Source organism: Prosopis cineraria, unplaced genomic scaffold (genome assembly GCF_029017545.1).
Source record: "Prosopis cineraria cultivar Desert tree isolate PC_DT_omini unplaced genomic scaffold, ASM2901754v1 PC10, whole genome shotgun sequence".
In the NCBI taxonomy this organism is placed as follows: Eukaryota; Viridiplantae; Streptophyta; class Magnoliopsida; order Fabales; family Fabaceae; genus Prosopis; species Prosopis cineraria.
The window spans coordinates 31,358,083-31,378,699 of NW_026555341.1; the positions used below are offsets into that span (position 1 = coordinate 31,358,083).

General features: G+C 31.6%; 2 protein-coding genes across 9 annotated transcripts; one reads left to right on the forward strand and one right to left on the reverse strand.

Moving 5' to 3' along the window:
* Positions 1–2,673: 2,673 nt before the first annotated feature.
* LOC129321912 (TMV resistance protein N-like) lies at positions 2,674–8,119 on the forward strand. Of its 5 annotated transcripts, none has more exons than XM_054967890.1 (8): positions 2,674–3,060; positions 3,384–3,455; positions 3,819–4,220; positions 4,508–4,580; positions 4,797–5,856; positions 6,417–6,696; positions 7,398–7,597; positions 7,696–8,119. In XM_054967890.1, the coding sequence occupies exons 3-6, from the start codon at positions 4,154–4,156 to the stop codon at positions 6,558–6,560; spliced, it is 1,344 nt and encodes a 447-aa protein (XP_054823865.1). In that variant the 5' UTR covers positions 2,674–3,060; positions 3,384–3,455; positions 3,819–4,153; the 3' UTR covers positions 6,561–6,696; positions 7,398–7,597; positions 7,696–8,119. The 5 variants fall into 5 exon arrangements, with proteins under 5 accessions (XP_054823865.1, XP_054823868.1, XP_054823867.1 ...); XM_054967893.1 differs by having other exon boundaries at positions 7,406–7,597; XM_054967892.1 differs by having other exon boundaries at positions 3,825–4,220.
* A 989-nt stretch (positions 8,120–9,108) lies between these two features.
* Positions 9,109–15,664, reverse strand: LOC129322926 (transcription factor BIM2-like). 4 transcript variants are annotated; one of them, XR_008596306.1, is made up of 9 exons: positions 15,203–15,664; positions 14,888–14,938; positions 14,526–14,610; positions 13,909–13,978; positions 13,716–13,811; positions 12,157–12,569; positions 11,163–11,292; positions 9,407–9,588; positions 9,109–9,269 (listed from the first exon to the last, which is right to left on the reverse strand). XR_008596306.1 is itself a non-coding variant. In XM_054969395.1 (9 exons), the coding sequence occupies exons 2-9, from the start codon at positions 15,309–15,311 to the stop codon at positions 9,487–9,489; spliced, it is 1,056 nt and encodes a 351-aa protein (XP_054825370.1). In that variant the 5' UTR covers positions 15,312–15,373; positions 15,472–15,664; the 3' UTR covers positions 9,109–9,486. The 4 variants fall into 4 exon arrangements, 3 of the variants coding, with proteins under 3 accessions (XP_054825370.1, XP_054825369.1, XP_054825371.1); XM_054969395.1 differs by having other exon boundaries at positions 9,109–9,588; positions 15,203–15,373; positions 15,472–15,664; XM_054969394.1 differs by having other exon boundaries at positions 9,109–9,588; positions 15,203–15,392; positions 15,472–15,664.
* Between the last annotated feature and the right edge of the window lie 4,953 nt (positions 15,665–20,617).

A 20,617-nucleotide genomic window follows, 5' to 3' on the forward strand; every position in this document is an offset into this window, starting at 1 on the left:
ATCATCAAATACGTCCATGTCAATTCTCTGGTCCGCGTAACACTGAAATATTCTCTTACGAGATAAGATCATGTCAGCTTCCTAGCTAATACCAAAGCAATTATCTACAAAGCAATATTTCTGATCCTCAACCTTCCTTCCCACACAACACTGATCAAATCTTTTCTATGTCACCACAACTGCCACATATATGCACCTTCCTAAGATTTTCTTTTTTTTAAAATAAACAAGGAAAGCTAGAAAGCAACTACTCTACAAAACCAGAAGGAAAAGTAGTTAAAAGTAATTTATATAATTAAAATGGCAAAATTAAAATATCACTATATTGCAAGATTACCCTACAATTAAAATCTATTTATTTTAATTATCTTTGATTTATTTTTTATGTAATATTTCTCTACAATGCAATTAACAAAGGTATTTGCAGAAAAATGAATTAAATGTTATTGACTTTTTACAAAGTATCTTATATATCCCCGTGGATCGTTTGCATAATCTTTTTTTTTTTTTTTTGCCCGAGAATCGTTCATATACTGCGCCAACACGCCTCATCGTATCATGATCAAATATAAAATCCACCCTCATCGAAACAATTAAACAAATATAGGCCTATACTTATCAATGAAAAATGCATTTTCCTGGCGTGTGAGGAAAATTAAAGCGCATCATTGCATTTAAAATTAAATTTGAATATAACGATGATGGTAACATTTTTTGGCTATATTCTATACCCAAAAAAAAAAAACAAACAAACAAATACTTGTCTTTATATTATGGAACCATAACGGGTGTAATTTTTTTATTGACTAACTACTTCATTCGTTTAATATTATAAAATATTTTTAACAATAATCTGCATTCCAATAAACTCTTTATTCTCCTCTTTTTTTTTTTTTTACTCTTAGTGCCAATTATCAATGATGAGTGAGAACTAAGAAGAATGTCAAAAATGGGGAGAGGGTGTCTCCACTTCCCTTCATTTCCCTCTTATCACTCTTGGATCAAAATTTTAACAATTCAAATTTAAGTTTTGATAAAATTATTATTTTAATTTTATATAAAGATATATAAATAAATTTAAACTATTAAATTTTAATCTAAATAATTTAAAACTATAATATTTTATTTATATATTTTATATAAAATTAAAATGATAATTTTATCAAAATTAAATCTGAACTGTTGAAAAGTTTTGATCCAAGAGTGATGTGAGGGAGATGGAGAGATGAGAAATGGAGATGCCTTGTCCCTGCCATAAATTCAAACAAGAATCTGACTGGTTAATAAATACAATGGGTAAAATATAAAAGAAAAATTTTCTACAATTAATAAGTTATTTATATTTTGGATAAAAATTAGTTAAAAGCAAAAAATTTATATTTTGGGTGGGAGGGAGTATTATTTATTCCTTTTTTTAATATTCCCACAGTAAAATCGTGCAAAAAGACTAAAATCTAGTCATATCTAAAACTAAAAGGCTTCTACAATTAAGCGGAGAAATATTGTAGATCATAGTAACAAAATTGTCAAGAGATATCCGGTGCACTAAGTGGTTTGTGCATCTATTCGCTTCTCTATATATATAGTCAAAAGTGATTACCCAGTCTCTCAGAGTGAGTTTTCTGATATTTTTAATGATGTTAGATAATGGATGGCTATCAAAGTAATTATAAGTAATGAGAGATAACGCCTCCATCAAATCAATATGAACATTAACTTTAGGTAATCTTTCATTTTAATAAAGAATAAGGTCTTTGTAAATTTCTATGAGCTTAGCTACTGTGTTGGGTAGAATAACTTTTGATCCAATATTCCTTATTGTCTGTGATGATGCGTCCAATATGATTGATTCTTTAAAAACACAAAACGCATTGTTGAAAGTGAGAAGGCAATTGCATGGAAAGACTTGAAGTCAACAATGAGCTGCTTTGTAGTCAATGCGTTCACACCATGTGTCTTGACGGAATGGCGTAGTTGACGCGTACGTGAAATAAGGATAATGAAATTAATTAATGATTAGCAAGTAAAAAATCAATGAACCTTAAAAAAGAACCATAATTTAATATTTATAATAATTTAAATAAGTCATACCCAATATTTATGCCAATGAACAATCGAAAACCATTAATTAGTTATACTACCTCTTTTCCCTTTCGTAAGATGATTTTTGAAGTAATTTAATATAATTACAATATAAGATGTTTCGAAAAAATTATTTATTAATTAAATTAATTTTAAAATTATCTCTCACTATCATTATTTCACTTATAAATATTTCTTTCTCTCTTTCTTATTAAATAGCAATTATTTTTAGAAATCTATAGAGAAATTAAAATTCTAGCATTTGTTTAATTGATTTTATTGGAATTTACCATTTTTAAAATTTAACAAGTAAAATGTCTTATAAAATAAGACAAAAGGAATGTTAACACTAAGCAAATAATAAAAAATAACTCAGGATTTGTTAATTGATGAAATTGAGAGGGCAATTGCATCGTACTTGCACTTGAAGTCGAAGTCAATGCGTTCACACCATATAGGTAGCCCAGAGAAGCAGGGAACAACGGATGTGTCTAATTTTGTAAATTTCCTATGCTACTGCCTCCCACTTTCTGTTGATATTTATTGATATATCACAGTGAATATCGTGTGGCCATCATTACCAATGGATTCCCAAAGCAGTCCTTCCGCTGCTTCTTCACCATCATCAAAGAGTGACTGGAATTTTGATGTGGCTATAAGTTACAATGATATGGAAACTGGCCCGCTGTATAGAATGCTTTCGAATGCTTTAGAAAAAGAAGGTTTCAGAATCGGCGGGAGCTGGCCTCACCCATTAGAAATAATTGAAGAATCCCAGATTTATATAGTTGTCTTCTCACAAAGATATGCTTTCTCACCAAGTCGCTTGGATTCACTGGCAGTAGTGTTTGAGTGCATGAAGGTGCCGGGTCACAAATTTCTGCCAATTTTCTTCAACATCGATCCGTCTGAACTGAAAACATGGCTAGCTCCATTACAGACACTACTGGAACGGCCAGATTTGGTCATACAAGACCCGTAAGTAATTATTAATGTTCTGTCAGTTTACATATCGTTGGATATGGATCTGATTATTCACATTCGTCTCATCTTTATGATCTCCTAATGCATGTCAACAAGTTGATTACAACCTTCACAATATATGTTGCGATGTGGGAATAACATAGACACAGATTTCTTCAATTGTTAAGTAGTCGGACCGTCCAAGTGTGAGTCAGATAAAATTAGCTAGACCGTCCAAGTGTTGAAGTATTGAACTAAGGGGTGGTGTCCTTTCACTTCTTATCACCCATCTGTTCTCTTCCCCATAATTTTTATCCTTGTTCTCTTATTTTCTCTAGGGAAGATCAAAGACGAGTTATAGGCAAAATAGCAGTGGAAGCAAAGAGAACTTTGGTCGAAGAGAAAGAGACGTAAGTTACATTCTGTTTAATTATTTATATTTTGTTGGGTATGAAATATTATCGTTCTGATCAGAAGTCTTTGTTCATGCTCAAATTGATCAAACCACTTATTTATTTTTTCAAGGAGATCGTAATAGAACAAAAAAAAAAAACAGACAAATTATAAAATTAACAGTGCAAGACTGTTTTGGCAAAGCTAGGGGTATGATTTCCATAGCTCATTTAGGTTTTCTTTCAAGGAACGAGAGTTTTTCCTCTTTGTTTACCACTTGAAACTGCCCAACCAGCTTCTGAGAGTACTAATAATTAATACTTATATCACACAAAGGTTTGGGAAGCAAGTGTGGTTAAATGTTACTGAGGAACTAACAGTTTCAGATTTGCAACGCATGTCCAGAGGAGTGTACGGTGGTCGACCAAGGGGATATGGCCATGGAGCTGTGATGTGTTTGTATTGAATTTCATAACTAAGGAAAATTGCTCATTTGTTGAAGACCTTCGCAATGCTCTATATATAAATGGTCTGGTTATGGCTTCTCGAGATTCTTTTGCTCTAGCTCCCACGGACAAATACAAGCTTCGTGTTTTTATCGTCTCAAAAAACTATGAGGCCCAAACACACTACTCGTAGGTACTGAACTTAGAGAGACGCGAGTTTGTACCAATTTTTTGGGAGTTGGATCCTTTTCAAGTACGTAGTGGTTTTCATGAACTGCTTGAACAAAAGTTGGGGCCATGTTCACTTCCTATGCAAGATTTGGTGGTTCAAGATAAGTACGACCTTCTTCTCTAATTGTCCTGTTCGTATTTTTTAAATTTCTTCCTTACAAACTGAGGTAGAGAAAAGAAATAAATTATGATTTAATTATCATTTAATCTTTATCTTCTTTCCTTATTTAATTACTCAATTTCTCGAATAGTTCATTTTATATAAATTTAGGCAATTGATTCATAGATTAGTGTGCAATCAATTTCATTTTCTTTGCAATCTTCTTCATCAAGAATTGACATCTGTTCACTTCATTGGTAGCACTAATTTTCTTTTCTTTCATCTTATTCAGGAGTGATCAGTTGTGGGTTATTCATAATATTGTTAAGACATCTACCAAAATTTAGGGGTAATAAGCGTGCTTTGTAAGTAACATAACTTTAGTTCTTTATGGTTCTTTCTCTACATATACTTGGCTATCTCAAATTGATCAAGTCCTTTCTTATGTGTGTGTGCGAATAGAGAAATAAGATTTGAAAACTTATGTAACAAAATTTCGAGCTAATTGAAATCTTGTCCGCACTCATACATATATGAAACAATAACCACTAAATTACTTTTGTTCTTCTTCTCTTCTACAGGATATCATCGCTATATGACATCGAAGCACGTGATAGAGAAATAGATAAATCAGGAGAAATAGCTACAGTTGGGATAGGATATCACCATGTAGAAAAATTAATTGAGCTCGTGGACTTGGGCTCAAATTATGATGTGCGACTTGTAGGGATTAGTGGGATGGGGGGAGTAGGGAAGACAGCTCTTGCCGAAGATGTCTTTAAAAAAATCTCCCACCTTTTTGATCCTGCCTATTTCATCTCCACTCCAACTACCGCTCAAGATTATCCTCCAAGTCAATCCATATTAAAGGAGGCCTGTCTTCAGATAGCTTTGCCAAAAGAATTTCAACCTTCATATTTAAAAAGCCCAAGACTCCAGCGGATGCTTGTTGTTTTTGATGATGTTGAGTACTCGAAACATTTTAATGGAGGATGGATTAGACGGTTGTTTGGAGGAGGAAGTAGAATTATCATGACAAGCAGAGACGAGGGACTCCTTAGACATCCTGGAGTAGATGAGATTCACGAGGTGGAACTATTGAATCAAAATGAAGCTCTTCAACTTTTCTGCAAAATCGTTTTCAAAAGTGATAAACCAATGACAGGTTATGAGGGGCTGACCCTCGAAGCACTTAAATATGCTGACGGCCTTCCATTAGCTATTAAATCAGTAGGTTCATCGCTTGTTGATCTAAGTGTCTCAGAGTGGAAAAGTGTGTTGACCAAACTTCAAACAGTTCCTGACCCTTCAGTACTCGCAGTGCTTAAGAAAAGTTTTGATGGACTCACAGATTGGCAAAAGAATGCCTTCTTGGATATTGCATGTTGTTTTGCAGGACAAAAGATTGATCATATCAAAGGAATTTTATTTTGTCGATATGTTTTTTCATCTTTTCGTGATATGATAATCGAAAGTCTTATAGAAAAGTCAGTGATGAGCATATCAAGTCAAAGAATAAAAATACATCCTATCCTACAACAATTAGCAAAAGTAATTGTTCTTGATGAATCTCCTGAACCTGGACAGCGGAGTAGGATATGGAATTATGAAGATTTCTGTTATATCATGGAGACAAACACTGTAAGTTCTTTATACTTTAATAGCCTTAAAAGTAAATTATCAATTTAGCCTTTAGTTATGTATGTTGTTAGTTTAGTTCATGAAATATCCCCCAACTTAGATAAAATGTACTGCAAAAGACCATGCTTATTCCTTCCGTCCTTAAATGTTAGGAATTGATGAAGAAGGCGATTAATTTGTATCCCTGATAGGATGTTGTAATTGGCTTATCATCTTTATGAATGATTTCAGTTATATTAAAAACAAAAACAAAAATAAAAAACCATCTAGATGCTTGTGAACAGAAAGTACTGACATTTTAGACAGCATGGACATAATTAAGATAAACTATGTTCACCTTAATTAACTATATTAACAAATAACCCAATTTATGATTTCAACAAAGCCTTTATATTAATTTGATTTTAATTATTTTTATAGATTATATAGATAAAACATTTATATTTTAGGAGTTAGAATCTTAGTTATTAATTGTGTTTATATATATATATATAAACACAATTAGGGTTGATAATTAATTTTGACTTATTTATTTACTTATGCAATCCATTTATATCCAGGGAACTGATTGTGTTGAAGTCATAGTACTCTCAAATGATGAAGAACATCCACAAGGAACAACATTAAACATAGAAGGTTTATCAAAATTGACAAGACTTAGAATCCTTATATTCCACAACGTGAAATTTTCAGGAAATCTCTGATCTTTCTGACTACTTGAGATATATTTCTTGGCATAAGTATCCACTTAATTGTTTGCCATCAAATCTTAAGCCAAAATTTCTTATGGGATTGATCATGCCAGATAGCAACATAACACAACTATGAAGAGCTATAGAGGTATTGATAATTTTCGTTTACGTATATCAATCAAAATTAAATTGATTATGATCAATAAAGTTACATGCTTGCTTTTAATTTGTTGAGCGAACCATGATTTTATATTTCACAATTTAAGGGCCTGTTTGGTTTTTGTTTTTAAAAATAAAAAATTAAAAATTTGTTTAAATAAGTGTTTTTAATTTAATTGTTTTTAAAAAATGTTCTCATTTCTTGTTTTAAAATAAATATAGAAATATATTAAAGTTATTTTTATTTTATTTTTAAGTTATTGAAAATTACAGTCATCTTGAACAATTGCTATCATAAGTCACTACTATTAACCTCCAATGACCATGCTATTGGCCGATTTTTAATTATAAAACTGATTTTTCAATTAACATAACCAAACAGATATTTTCTTTTTATTTTGTTTTGAAAAAACAGTTTTAAAAATTCTATGGCAAAACAATTTTTAAAACAAAAAACGAGAATAGAAACAAACAGGTCGTAAATATCTCACTTCAATTTTTCAAAGAATATGTCTTATTCAATATTCCTCTCATTAAGAAGTGCTGAAGTCTCGCTGTCATTGGGATATTTACATAACAAAGTGTCATTACAACACTTCTCGCATTGACACTAGTGATTGTGAAAAATTCTTTTGGATGTTTCAATTAAAAATTTTGTCTTTGAACAAGTTTTGATGATTGTTTAATTAGCTATCCAGAAAGATATTCTGCTGTTAAGGAGCTTGAACCTCTGTGGCTTTAAAGATCTGAAGGAGACACCTAATTTTAGATTTCTTCCAAGTCTTGAGGGGTTAGACTTAGAAGGATGTACTTCATTAGTGCAGCTTCATCCTTCTATTGCATCTCTTCAAAACCTGGAGTTTTTGAATTTGAGAAACTGTACGAATCTAGTAAGTATTTCAAATGAATTATTTGGCAAAAAATCTTTTTGATGTTTCAATTAAAAACCTCATCTTTGAATTTGATGATTGTGTGATGTTCTATCCAGAGATATATCCTTGGTGGCTCTGAAGACATGGAGGAGACACGTGATTTTAGATTGCTTCAAAGTCTTGAGAAGTTAGACATGGAAGGATGTACTTCATTAGTGTAGCTTCATCCTTCTATTGCGTATCTGACAAAGCTTAAGTTTTTGAATTTGAGAAACTGCACAAACCTAGTAAGTATTCCAAATGAATTATTTGGCAAAAGCTCTCTTGAATCTTTAAATCTGGCTGGCTGCTCCAAATTTTCCCAAAGTTTGAGGTTCAAGAGAGTAACATTACGCTGGTCTTATGTTAGACTTAAGGGGCTTTAATCATGTATTCATTATATGAACACATCTCTTTCTTTGCATTCAGCTCTATCAATATTCTCGTCTGCTACAACATTAATATGTCATATTTGTGTCTATTTGCGTTTGTTATGGAACATTTTTATTTTATAATTATATCCAATCATACATTATTTATGTTGTCTCAGATTTTGACACATCATTTTACAATGAGATAGTCAACCACGTATATTTGGCAAACACACTAGATTTACAGCTGATGGGACAGATATTATGTCATTTAGTCCCATGTTACAGTTTATTTCTACAACGTAGATTTTTTTTTTTCCCTTAAAACTTGGTTTAACAAATTGAATTATGTTTATATTATGTAATTCAAAAATAGATCTAGATGTATAATGACCGAAAAAGATATAAATTTTATGATACACATTTGTGTTTCATTTTATATCTTTAAAGAAAAATAGTATTAAATTTTAAACTAAATTTAAAAATAAAAGTGAATATATAATTAAGAAGTATTATTTGTAAATTTTAAAAAACCGAAATAAATTAACTGTTGGTAATATATATATATATATATATATAAATTGCATTGAATGTACCAGCATTATAATTCATCCTAACCTTAATAAGAAACAAATATCAGATTATTGAGACACGTTGCACTTAAACCCACCTCCCTCCGGTTAAATTTGAGAAACTGCACAAGTCTGATGATTGGTATTTCAAAGGAATTATTTGACCAAACCACTCTTCAATTTTGTTGATCAAGAAAAAGGACCTCTATAGAATTTCCAAATCTAGCTGGTTGCTCACAATTGCAAGATGCCTGTGATAACAACTGAAAACATTGCCTCCCGTCTCACTAATACAATAGTTTTTCTGTTAAATGTCCAACTTACAGTATTTTAAATTTGAGCTTGAATGTATCTCAAATCTGATTTTTTAAGTGTTTCTTGTATTGAGGAATGGTTTTATCCATTTAATGAAACTATGAGCACAAAATCATCTACCCAAGGCAAATTTTATTGTGGCGGTACATCTTCAGGCCAATGGAATTGAATGAAAACTCAGCTCGCAACTACTTCACTTTAAAAAAACTGAAGTACGTCAAAAAAAGAAAAATTACCAAATTGACATTCTCTGCAATTAAATTCACTTCCTCTGCTACTGCATTACAAGGAGTCTCCCTTCTTCACAAGTAGCATCATCCTAATAGATTGGATAAAACTGCCACCCCCAAAAGCTCAATAACAGTGTTGAATAAATAATATGTACCAATCAATCTGAAATATATGACATGCCTACAACATTAGAAAACCTCAATATCTCCACAAATAACAATGAGTCCTAAAACGTATAGTTCTAAAATGACATGAATGGGTGAAAATCTAGAAGCCCAAAGGAAAGGATGTACAGTGACCTCGATAAATGTCCCATTTCAGAGGGAAGAAGCGGAGGTAGAGACTCTAGATGATGATGGAGGCTCAGAATCCAGATTCTCTACGTTTTTAGCCTCTTCTGAGCTTGATCTGTATCGTCCCCGTTTCCAGCATCTCTAAAATGTGGTATTGCTTGATTGCTAGATGGGATATTATCATGATGCTGCACAACAAATTGAAATATTAGCCTCAGAAAGGTAGAGGAGCGAGTAAATACTGGTTTTACGTGTAAAACTAGGAGTGTTGTTGCACAATTTGTAGGATCCTCCAGGTAAAAATTTGACTATTGAAGAATAGACTCACCATTTTTACCTTCCTTTTTCCCCTTCTATATTTTTCCATTTAAAGGTTAATATACTCATTTGATTAACCATTTCAATTTCAATGAAATGCTTAATTAACACTCCCTGATCCAGTCCTAGTGCTACTTTGGGCAGTCACAACCAACAATCCATCTCCATATAGCTGAATTTACGTTTCTCTGTAAATTATTTGGTTCTGTAACTAACTTAATGACCATAGGACTACAGGAGTAAGAAATTAACATGACCACATAAGATTAGTTATTTAAATATGCTACTTATCACTTTCTGATCAACTGCTCCTATTACATATGATGGAACCCTCTCCTCTAACAAATTTAAAACAAGCAAAAATCAGAAAAATAATTTTTGATTACAAGGATAATGATGATTCACGCCAAACTCATATCCCTCATACACTCGTACACCTAAACTACAGTTACAGAGACAGCACAAAACACACTCACGAACAGTAACATAGACATAAGCCACTCACAAACTCACCAAGCAGAAGATAAAATGATTAACAAAGATGACTTCCTCCACCCCAATACACTAGACTTTTGAGAGCCCAGAACTCTCCTCACCAATCTCGGTATTCAAAATAACCCCCCCCGACACGAAAGGAAACCCCCCCCCCCCGACACGAAAGGAAAGATTAAAGCCCCAAAAAGTTACAAAAGGTTGAACATAATCCTAGCGGAACCTAATCACTATTCATGCATCACTTTTTCCCCGTGGCCGGGAACCTTTGGGTAATTCTATTGTCCACTGGAAGATAATTCTTTAGTCTCTTTCCTACACCATTTCCCTTCATACAGACTATGTTATAGGCCCTAGGAAATGATATATAAATCTCTCCTAATTCTTCAGCTCTATCAACATATTTTTAGCAAAGCCATATTGCAATGAAGCATGAATAAAAAAGCCTTCATCTCCTTATAGTTAAAATCTATGTATACTTGAATTTATGTTTCACACATGGTCAGTGTAACAACAATGAAAAAACAACAAGTAACATTCTCGCTACCAAAGCCCAAACTTGTTAAACCTACCAGACACCGAGTTCTCCAATGTAATCTGCTTCTAACTTGCATACTATCAAGTCCTAACACTAATTTAAAATAAAAATATTGAAATTCATGATTTAATGTGTCTTATGGCACTATTGGTCCATTTTCTAAGTCAGAAAAATCAGAGTCTAAATATGTCAGAACAATTACTAATATTCATCAAACATATTCATTTGGTATCCTGTACAAAAATAAATATTTTCTATCAAAATGGTATGCATAAAGGGTTATACAAAAAACATTTACAAAGCAGTGTATCAAATATTAATGTTGTCTTCCTAAGACAAGTAGGCAAGTCCATAAATGTAAACATGGTCCCATAGGATGAAAATCTTGTCACATGTAAGAGTGAGTTATAGTACCATAGAAGCAGATGTCCCACAGCCCAGTCCTTTGTTTGCCCGCTTTCCAAGATTGATTTGAACAGAAATGCTAGCCTGTGAGAGATCTAAACCAGCACTCTGTAGTGCTTGAGTCAGATTGTGTAACAGCCTGTTCATCACACAATATATTACATATTTATCATTAGAGCTGACAAATCAACTATATAAGCAAAACAAATGCCACATGCTCAGTCCACTTAACATTACAGGCTGGAAATTCAACAAAGTTTTAGAATCAAAAGAACTTGTGCAGAAGAATAAAGATCTCGAGCTTATATCACTTGCTCCAATCATTTGAAATACTCACAATACCACAACCAAAAGTTCATAATTACCTATCAATATACGCATGCACAATTGATGCTTTCAGAACATCAATTACACTTTAAACTTCAACATAAGAGGAAACTAACATGATCCCAATTTCTCCAACAGGTGTATTTTGCATACCATGAAATTCAGGTGGCAACTGAACAAACTCAGGAGAGAACCCACACACTAAGATTCAACTTCCATTCTGTGACACGAAACTAGGGGATGAAATGCTGTAAGGCTAATTCATAAATAGCAGCCAGTGATCCTAGAAATTTTATTGTTCTTTTTAAAAAGTAAGGAACAATCAGCTAAGCCAATTATGCATTAAGACCAATTTCGTAACCTCTTCTCCTTAATCACATCAAAAATTTGATAACTTAAGAGAAAGTGCTGGAACGGGCATGAAATCAGGATGATGAATTCATGACTAGCAAATTTAAAATAAAGAACCTCAAGAGAAAGCCATCAAGATTTGACCCGCAAATATGACAAGGAAACCATATTTAATCAACAACAATAACAAGCCTTATCCCACAAAGGGAGGTCGGCTACAAGGAAACCATATTTAATATTTTTATAATAATTAAATTAAAAAAGGCACAACAAATATTTATACCAGTGAACAAAGGAAAACTATTAACTTTCAACAACCACCCACCCTTGAGAGTATGCACTTGAGATGTTAATTGTTCCTCCTTCAATTGTCAGCTCTTCCTGTGGATTCTGAGGTTCACTGTTGGCAGGACATTCAGTTGATTGCCCCTCAGAAACAGACCCATGAAGAGGATGGGCAAGCGCACCATCACTTCTGACAGGAACAGACATGTTTGCATGCATAGGCATTGGCAGAGGTATCCCCTTGCATTCTAACTCAGCTTGCCTCTCCGCTGTTTTACTGACAATATCTCTGCCCTGTTCAGGATCTATCATATTTTGAGAGCCACTAAGCACAGTTGGAGAGACACTAATGTTGCTTTCATCAAACTTTCCAGGAAAAGGTGATACAGGACCAGAACCATTTTTTACAGCTTGAGGTTGGCCAAAGCTTTGAACACGCCAGTGACTGTTTCTCTGTGACATTAAGCTATGTAAGCAAACTGAACAATAATAACTCTAATAGTTTAACCAGCACAAGAGATCCATAATTAGAAAACTAAGAACCAGCCAATAACTAATATGATAAAGAAATAACAAGCTCCAATATTAAGCAGAGGAATCTTTCATGGTTAATAACTGCAACCAAAGAGAAAGAATTGACCTGAACTGCAACAAAGTATTGAATTTTAATAACTGCAGACCACTTCATCAGATAACATCTATGAGCAAGAGAAATTCTGATAAACTGGGGGCACTTTGGACAAATAATGAACTGGAAAACACATAAAGAAAAATTGGATTTTTTTTACCACATTTTTCTCAACTTCCTTTTTATCTACATTTTGTTTTTTTGATTCTTCTTCTCACATGTCATTCAGAGATGTGTTGGTCAAGCATCATGCCATCATCTCTGCATGACATACAAGTATCTTAGGTAACTCATTTACATATAGTAAAAAGCCAAGAGCCAAGCACATTGAGGTTTTCCCAATTTAGTTTAGATAGTTCTGCTTCTTCCATCCACCCCTCCTACTTGAATAATAATAAGAAGCTGCAAACTTCCAACTATTAATTAAAGTCACATTAATTCTGAACAACGGGTCCTAAAATTGTATAACACATAAAATATGATCAGATAACTTGAAAATGTCACAACAAAAACAACAACAACCCCACTAGGTGAGGATAATTTAAAAATGTCAAATGCTAATTTTTCAAATTTAACCAAGACATTTGCATTTGTTCTGTCATCTCCCTTTCGTCTCCTCTTCTTGAGTAACAAGGTCGAAAACCTCAAATGAAATCATCATATACATTTTTCAGCAATGAAATCAGGAAGAGAGAGAGAGAGAGAGAATGCTGTGCAGGAAATTGTTTTCCAGAACTATACAGAACTAGGCTTTTGTACGTACAAATAATATATTAATAACATAAATTACTAAAAAACAAAATAATCAGGTACCAAGAATCAATGTAAACAGGATAAAACTATCCTTCATCTATATTCATTCATCAATTGCATAAAGTAACATTTTAAAAATCAAGCACGGTTGCCACTGCAATCATGTGATGAAGTCAACAGTATATAACCAGTAGACAATCACAGGAATCTTCTTTTACCCAAGGCATCAACTTTGTGGGCTCTTGACCCCAACCCTGATATGAGCCTTCATACTTTTGTACCTTCTCCTGTAAGTATTGGACATACTCAATCACCTAAAAAAACAAAACCGGATAAGTCAACCAGAAATACGAATATATTCTCAACCAATTCCAACAAGTATAACTAGGTGATTGCAGGCCCATAATATACCTCTAATAGGAATGACGCAGTATCCCTCTTTTGATCACTATGAGGTATGAGATCTCTTAATATCTGGAATCTGAAGCAAGTGGCTAACATTCTTCAATCCACAGCAGAAAAATGCAGTAGAATTCACAAGAGAGAAAAAATTCCAAGATGTGCTATAGACTGCTTATGTAGTTCTATTGCAATGTACAATTCTGTTACCTCCAATTCTTAGGCAATAATATCATATGCTTTGCACCTCAAAAAAATTACACAAACTACACAAGAAACTTGTTTTGACCCTTTTTGTTTTTTGTCCTGCAATACATTTTTAACCTTTTGCAATAATTAACATAATGAATATTCCAAGAGCAATTAAATGCCTGAACAAAATCAACAAATTTTACTGAGCTCTAATGTTTTTAAGACTGTTGAGCTTAGTTGAGAGGCACAGAAATTTACTTTCAATGGTAAACCTATCTATTTCAGCACAAGCATATAGTCATTTAAATTAAATGGATAATTAGTATATGGTGATGAGAAATGTTGAAATCACCACCATAATTGATGACTTGAATATTGCACATGGTCCACCAAACTCTTGATGCCAAAGCCCAAAAGAACATATTGTTTGCACATACCTCTCATTTATCTTGCTCCGCCTTCGCTGCTCAGTAACTGAATGTTTTGATCTTGTAGCACTAGCCTTATCAATAGCTTTTGTATCTGTTTTAACAACAGGCATCCCAACATAAGAGCTCCAACTAGTCAAGACTTGACAATAAAGAAAATTGTCCAAGAATTCAAACATGATACATACATTTATACATAAACAAGTTAATTCCTCTCACTTTTTTCCCCAGACAGGGTAAGAGAGCATAAAAAGGCAACCTAACAATTCTGATGATAAAACCTTGAAGTTTTAAACCGATAATCAATTGCAATATATGCCAAAACAATGTCAATGATATTCAGCATATTGAAAAACAAATACAATCTAAACCTGAAAAGGTCACAGCGCAGAATTCCCCTGTAACAACGGTATGCAGATTTTCTGATAGACACGGCCAAAAGTTTGCAAGGATTGTCAATATAAGATTAACACTTAACTAATAGAAATTGCAAGTGGTTTAAAATTACAAGATAACTGGACATAAAGAAAATTAATTTTCCAAAAAAAAAAAAGTAAAATGATGAGATAAGCCTACGAACGGAATAAATCGACGAGTAAAATAGGACCTCGTACAAATAAACAAATACCCAATAACCGGATCTAACGCTCACGTAAAACGAGATGATAACTAACGAAAAGGGCTACCTTTGTTGTTGTTAGTGCTATTGGGCGCGGACGAAGGACCTTCCTTTCTAGAACCGAACTCTTCCTCCTCGTACTCATCTTCCTCCTGATTCCCTTTCCCTGCTCTCATTCTTCTCCGTACAACAGGGCACAATTTCCTCGCTCAAATTTTGACAAGATTTGCTTTGGAATCTACCGATCAACCCAAAAGCTAAAAGGCGAAATTCAGAAACCCAGAAATGCCCAGATGGTGACACCAGATAAAAAATTGAAGAAAGCGAGGGCTCAACCTGGATGAATTGACCAATTGATTAGGGATTCGAAAAGGTTATGGCTATTCGGTGTCGTGACCACCACGAGAAGGGGTGGAATAGCGTTGAAGTGCCAGCCTCAACGGTTGGGACTTGGGAGCAAAGCTGGAGAGGGATGAGTCACAGAGGACCCATTCGACGGAGTGACGGAATGGCTGCAGAGTGGGGACAGGAGAGAGAGAGAAGGATAGCATGTGGCTTGCCTCATGTGTCTCCCGTGAGGGCAATTATTCACGCATAGTCAATAATCAATTTTTTATTTTATTTTTTTCTTAAAATAACTCATAAAATTTATTATTTATAACATAAACAATCAACTTTAACAATTAAAAATAAAAATAATAATTACTTCTTCCAAAAATATAAGACATTTTTTAAAGAGTTAAATATTAAAAATATAAAGTATTTTTAATCTTTTGAAGTATAAATATTACCTTTTTTTAAAAAATGTCTCTATTGATAAATGACTTTACATTTATTGTAAAAGGTTTAATAGAAGTAAATATAAAAATATAAGATTAATTTAAAAGTAAGTAACTATTTTATTGAAGAGTGAGATTCGGTTTAAAATACTTTTATACTTTTTAACAGAGAAAGTAGAATATAAAACTAAAAGAGCCCTAATTAGAGCATGTAACTTAGGTCAAACATAAAAATGCTTAAGCTGACTTGAATACACAAACTATTAAATATTATTTTCTTTTATTTTTTAGCTAATTTAAATTTTTATCTTGAAAAATTAAAATTTTTAATTTTTATAAAAAAAATTGAATTCTCAAGTTTGGTTCTAAGAAAAAAAAAATTAGGCTCATCTAGCTCTAAAATTTATTTTATGTTTGGAATTTGGGAGAAGGGAAGGGGGAAGATTTTAAAAAATTGGAGATTGATTATTTTAATTATAGAAGTGAGTCAAAATATTCTAATTAATCTTTCTTACTCTTTTATTTTACATCTTATTTTTATTGAAATTTCATAATCTCACCTTACGCCTATCCATTTCTTTTAAATTAAATCGAATTCGTTAAAATCTCCTCAGGTCCTCCAACCAAACACTTTAGGGTTAATAATGAGTTCTGCCACTCATATATATATCCAACGCCATGACTTGTATATTTTGTACTATATACTTAATATATTTTTATTTAATGAAATTAAAACATTGTGATTATTAATAAATCAATAATATCAATAATAAAAATTTATTATAAAATAAATAATATATAAATTACTAACATATATTAATTTAATTGAAAATAAGCATTTAAATATATAAATTTAAGTACATAAGTTTTTCTTTATAGATATATATATATATAACAAGAGAAAACTTATGAACTTAATACTATATAATTAATATAATTTTATTTAATCAAATCAAAACACATAAATTTTAATGTGTTAATAATATTAATAGCAAAAATTTATTGTAAAATAAATAATATATAAAAGATATACATATCTTAATTTAATTCAAAACAAATATCTTAAATATATTATTAATTATATAAGTTTCTCTTACGTATAGTGTGTGTGTAAGCTTCTCTTTTAATTTTTAAAAGTAATATTCCTTTTTGCATGCAGTAGATAAAAATAAATAGTTTGAATTATTATATGTTTATGTTTATATTATCCTAATTACTTTTAAAAGTATATATGAAATAATAAATTATATATTACAAATACTTTTTTATGTGAAGGGAATTTTGCAATTATAACATATGTTATAAGATCAAACTAAGCAAATAACTCAATATTTATTATCTTTTATAGTATGGCCAATTTATTATATTTGTTAATGATATATGTTATATCAATGATAAAATGTTTGTAAATTTTCAATGACAAAACTCTTATATATCAATAATAAACCTTTTGTATATCAATAGAAACTAAACACACTCTCAAATATTCAAAAATTTGATCCATATTTTTTATGCATAATATTTTTTTCGGCTAATAGACTAATTTATCCTTATTTCAAGTATGAGGCATTTTTTAGAAATAAATCTAATATTTCAATATGTGGAGTCTTCATTTGGCTAGGCTAGACTGAGGTAACTAGTTTTTTTTTTTTTACTCTAAGAATATATCAAATTAACTTGCCTCTCATCAAAAACAAAAAAAAATAATGCTTAGTATTAAATAATGGTGAATTTTGGTGGGCCCCGGGGGAGGAATCTTAACCACCTGATTGTTTTATTTGTAGTTAAGTGTGCGTTGCATAAAAATATTTTCACGTTTGAAACAGAGACAATAGTTTATTTGTAAATAACAAGAAGCCCCACCACTAATTCAACTAGACAGTGTTGTTATTTCTCGCTGATTCAATTTTTTTATTGCTCTAGTGATGGTGATTTTTGACATGAACTATCAATCTTGAAACATGCTTGTGTATATCAATCATGTCACCTAAACTTTTGTATGAAACTGAAAAGCCAAAACCAACAAGAGCTGATTTAATGAAAAAATCAAGCTAGTCCCTCATAATATAATAAATTAATGTTTTAATTTTTGTTGGAAGAATTTAATGGTATCTCGAATAAGATTATTTTTATTATAAGAGAATATATAACTACAAAATTTAAAGAGGTAAGAAAACATGCCCTCTAATTTATGAAGGATTAACCAAATTTTACTTTGTGAGGCATAGAGAAATGCTTCATGGCGGCGATCATGGTGGCGTTTGCCACCCCACTAGACGACGGTGCCACAGCCTTATTACTCGTCTTGGTGTCTCCGGCGAAGAAACCGACTGAACATAGGCTACGAATCAGGGACCCAAAGCTTGTATTCTTCTTCGCTTTATAACCCATTGTCAATCTTTGTGAAATTGCAAGCTTGGATGATATACTGATTAGGCTCTCAACAGCTACGTACTGGTTCACCTTGTTGATTTGTGCATGATTTTGGTTCATTAATTGTCCTTTATATAACAAACTTCTGATCGATATTTCCTGCTGAATAAGCTAATGATTGATTAAAACCGTGGTCAACAAGTTTGTTTTGAACAATGATGTTTGTCTCTCTTGAGTCAAAAGTATATACTGAATTTCTGGGAACCTGCATGCGTTTTGGTTCCTTCATAGTTGTTGAATCTTGTGTATATGTTGATGAAGGTGAAGTCCCGTTCGTTTGGCTTAGCTGAGGCACGACTAGCTGCCAATAAGAAATAGCCACACCAAGAGACATACCAAACTCATATAAATACTCTTTTATTGTTAGTAAAAGAATTACAACTTATCTTTTAAACTATAGATCGAACGACATGAGAGATACTAAATTTGCTTATTGTGCAATTTATTTTCTCAATTTTTAAATTCATAGAAACATCTCCCAATGCTAATTAAGTAAAGAAAAATGCTTGTTACATTATGGTGGTGGGGCTTATTAGTTCGGAAATGTGGTAGTAGGGGTGAGTAAAATTGAATCGAAATCAAAAATCAAATAGTTTGAATCGAATTTTGTTTATTTGATTTAGTCTATTCAATTTTTTAGTTCAATTCGATTTTCTTTTAAGAAAAATTTTCGTTAATCGGTTCAATTTGGTTTGAAAATTCTCAAACCAAATAAATTGAACTGACCGAATTATACTTATTTTTTTTCATACTTTTAAAAATGTGAATAAATTCTTCTCTATATGAGTAAGAAACATATTTCTACTACTTGTAATAGTAATTTTTTTTGTTTAATGTGATGTTCTAATTTTTTTATTTCTATAATTTAATTTTTAATGTAATAGTATTGAGTTTTATTAATTTTTTTCATGAATTATGGTATAAAATTGTTGTTTTTTGTTGGGCCTTCAACATGGAAAAAAAATTGGATAGAAAAATATATGAACAATTAGACTCTATAGGCCCAAATCAAAGCCCATAAACTAAATAAATCAATCAAATCAAACCATTATAATTCAATTTGGTTTTAATTTAGTTTGATCATATATTTTGATTCAATTCGATTTAAATTTTTAATATAAGTCAATTGATCGGTTTTAGAAAAATTAAAACTGAACCAATCAAGTGCTCACCCCTATGTGATAATACTCGTTTTTTACCTAACATATGACTAAACTAATGGATCCCATCACCATAAAGTATCGAACATTTATCTCTATAAAAGTTGAGAAAAAAAAATTATACAATAAATAAATTTGAGATTTCCCTGCTCCTTGATTTATATAGTTTAGGGATGCATTGCTGCTTTTACCCTAGTATTGTAATATAATATAATTTTTTCATAATTTACAATATAATATAATTATTATAATATTACACCAATTTTTGCATAGAATGCTTACGTAACATTTCTTATCATATAAGCATGGCATGACTTTTCATCCAAAAATAAAAAAAAGGGGAAAATTGGTCGACATGACCAAGAGATGAAAATATTTGAGAATCATGACAAAAATTCAAAAAAACTTCAAATTAAAGGAATGAAATTCGGGTAAAATTACCAAAATATCCTTCTAATTTAAAATTGATATGACATTAAAAAGATAAAGCAAGTCCCACGCGAGCGAAATACTGTGACACTTTATTCTTACTTTTCAAAATATAGTGGGACTCACACCAACCATCTAATGGTATTTTGGTACGTCTTTATTTTTTTTTCACTCAAATATTTTTTGCAACATATATTTAATGTTTTTTCAATAATCTTCCACTTTTAATTTCTTCAAAAGTTTTCAACATATCTTCAAAAAAATTCTTCAAGTAACTTCAATTATCATATACATCTCTGCAAAAGTCTTCAACATTGAATGCTTTTTGAAAAAAATGAAAAATATTATTTTTGTTGAAGGTATGTTGAATTTTTTAAAATTCTAAATTGATTTCTTGATTTAATATTATGTAAAAATAATATGGACAATAATTAAAAATTCATGAATATTTTTAAAAAATATATTATGCAATGTTTTCCCCGTGTGACGAATGGTATGATTGTTATAAAATTTACAACGAGTTGCCTCCATTGACCAACAGGTCTCTTTATTAGGCGTTACATGAAAAAGAACCTAACAAGGGTCCCACATGTGTTGATGAGGCGATTATTTATTGGTTTGTTGACTTCTCATTTGATATATAATTTTATATTATTTGCCATTTCTCAGGTAGCCTCGTCT

Coding starts and splice junctions, on each gene's coding strand:
- LOC129321912 (XM_054967890.1), top strand. CDS start 4,154: ATGAACTGCTTGAACAAAAGTTGGGGCCATGTTCACTTCCTATGCAAG. Junction 4,581..4,796: donor AGGGGTAATAAGCGTGCTTT/GTAAGTAACATA, acceptor TCTCTTCTACAG/GATATCATCGCTATATGACA. Junction 5,857..6,416: donor ATATCATGGAGACAAACACT/GTAAGTTCTTTA, acceptor ATTTATATCCAG/GGAACTGATTGTGTTGAAGT.
- LOC129322926 (XM_054969395.1), bottom strand. CDS start 15,311: ATGAGAGCAGGGAAAGGGAATCAGGAGGAAGATGAGTACGAGGAGGAA. Junction 13,979..14,525: donor CGGAGCAAGATAAATGAGAG/GTATGTGCAAAC, acceptor CACTTGCTTCAG/ATTCCAGATATTAAGAGATC. Junction 12,570..13,715: donor CCACAAAGTTGATGCCTTGG/GTAAAAGAAGAT, acceptor TTAATGTCACAG/AGAAACAGTCACTGGCGTGT.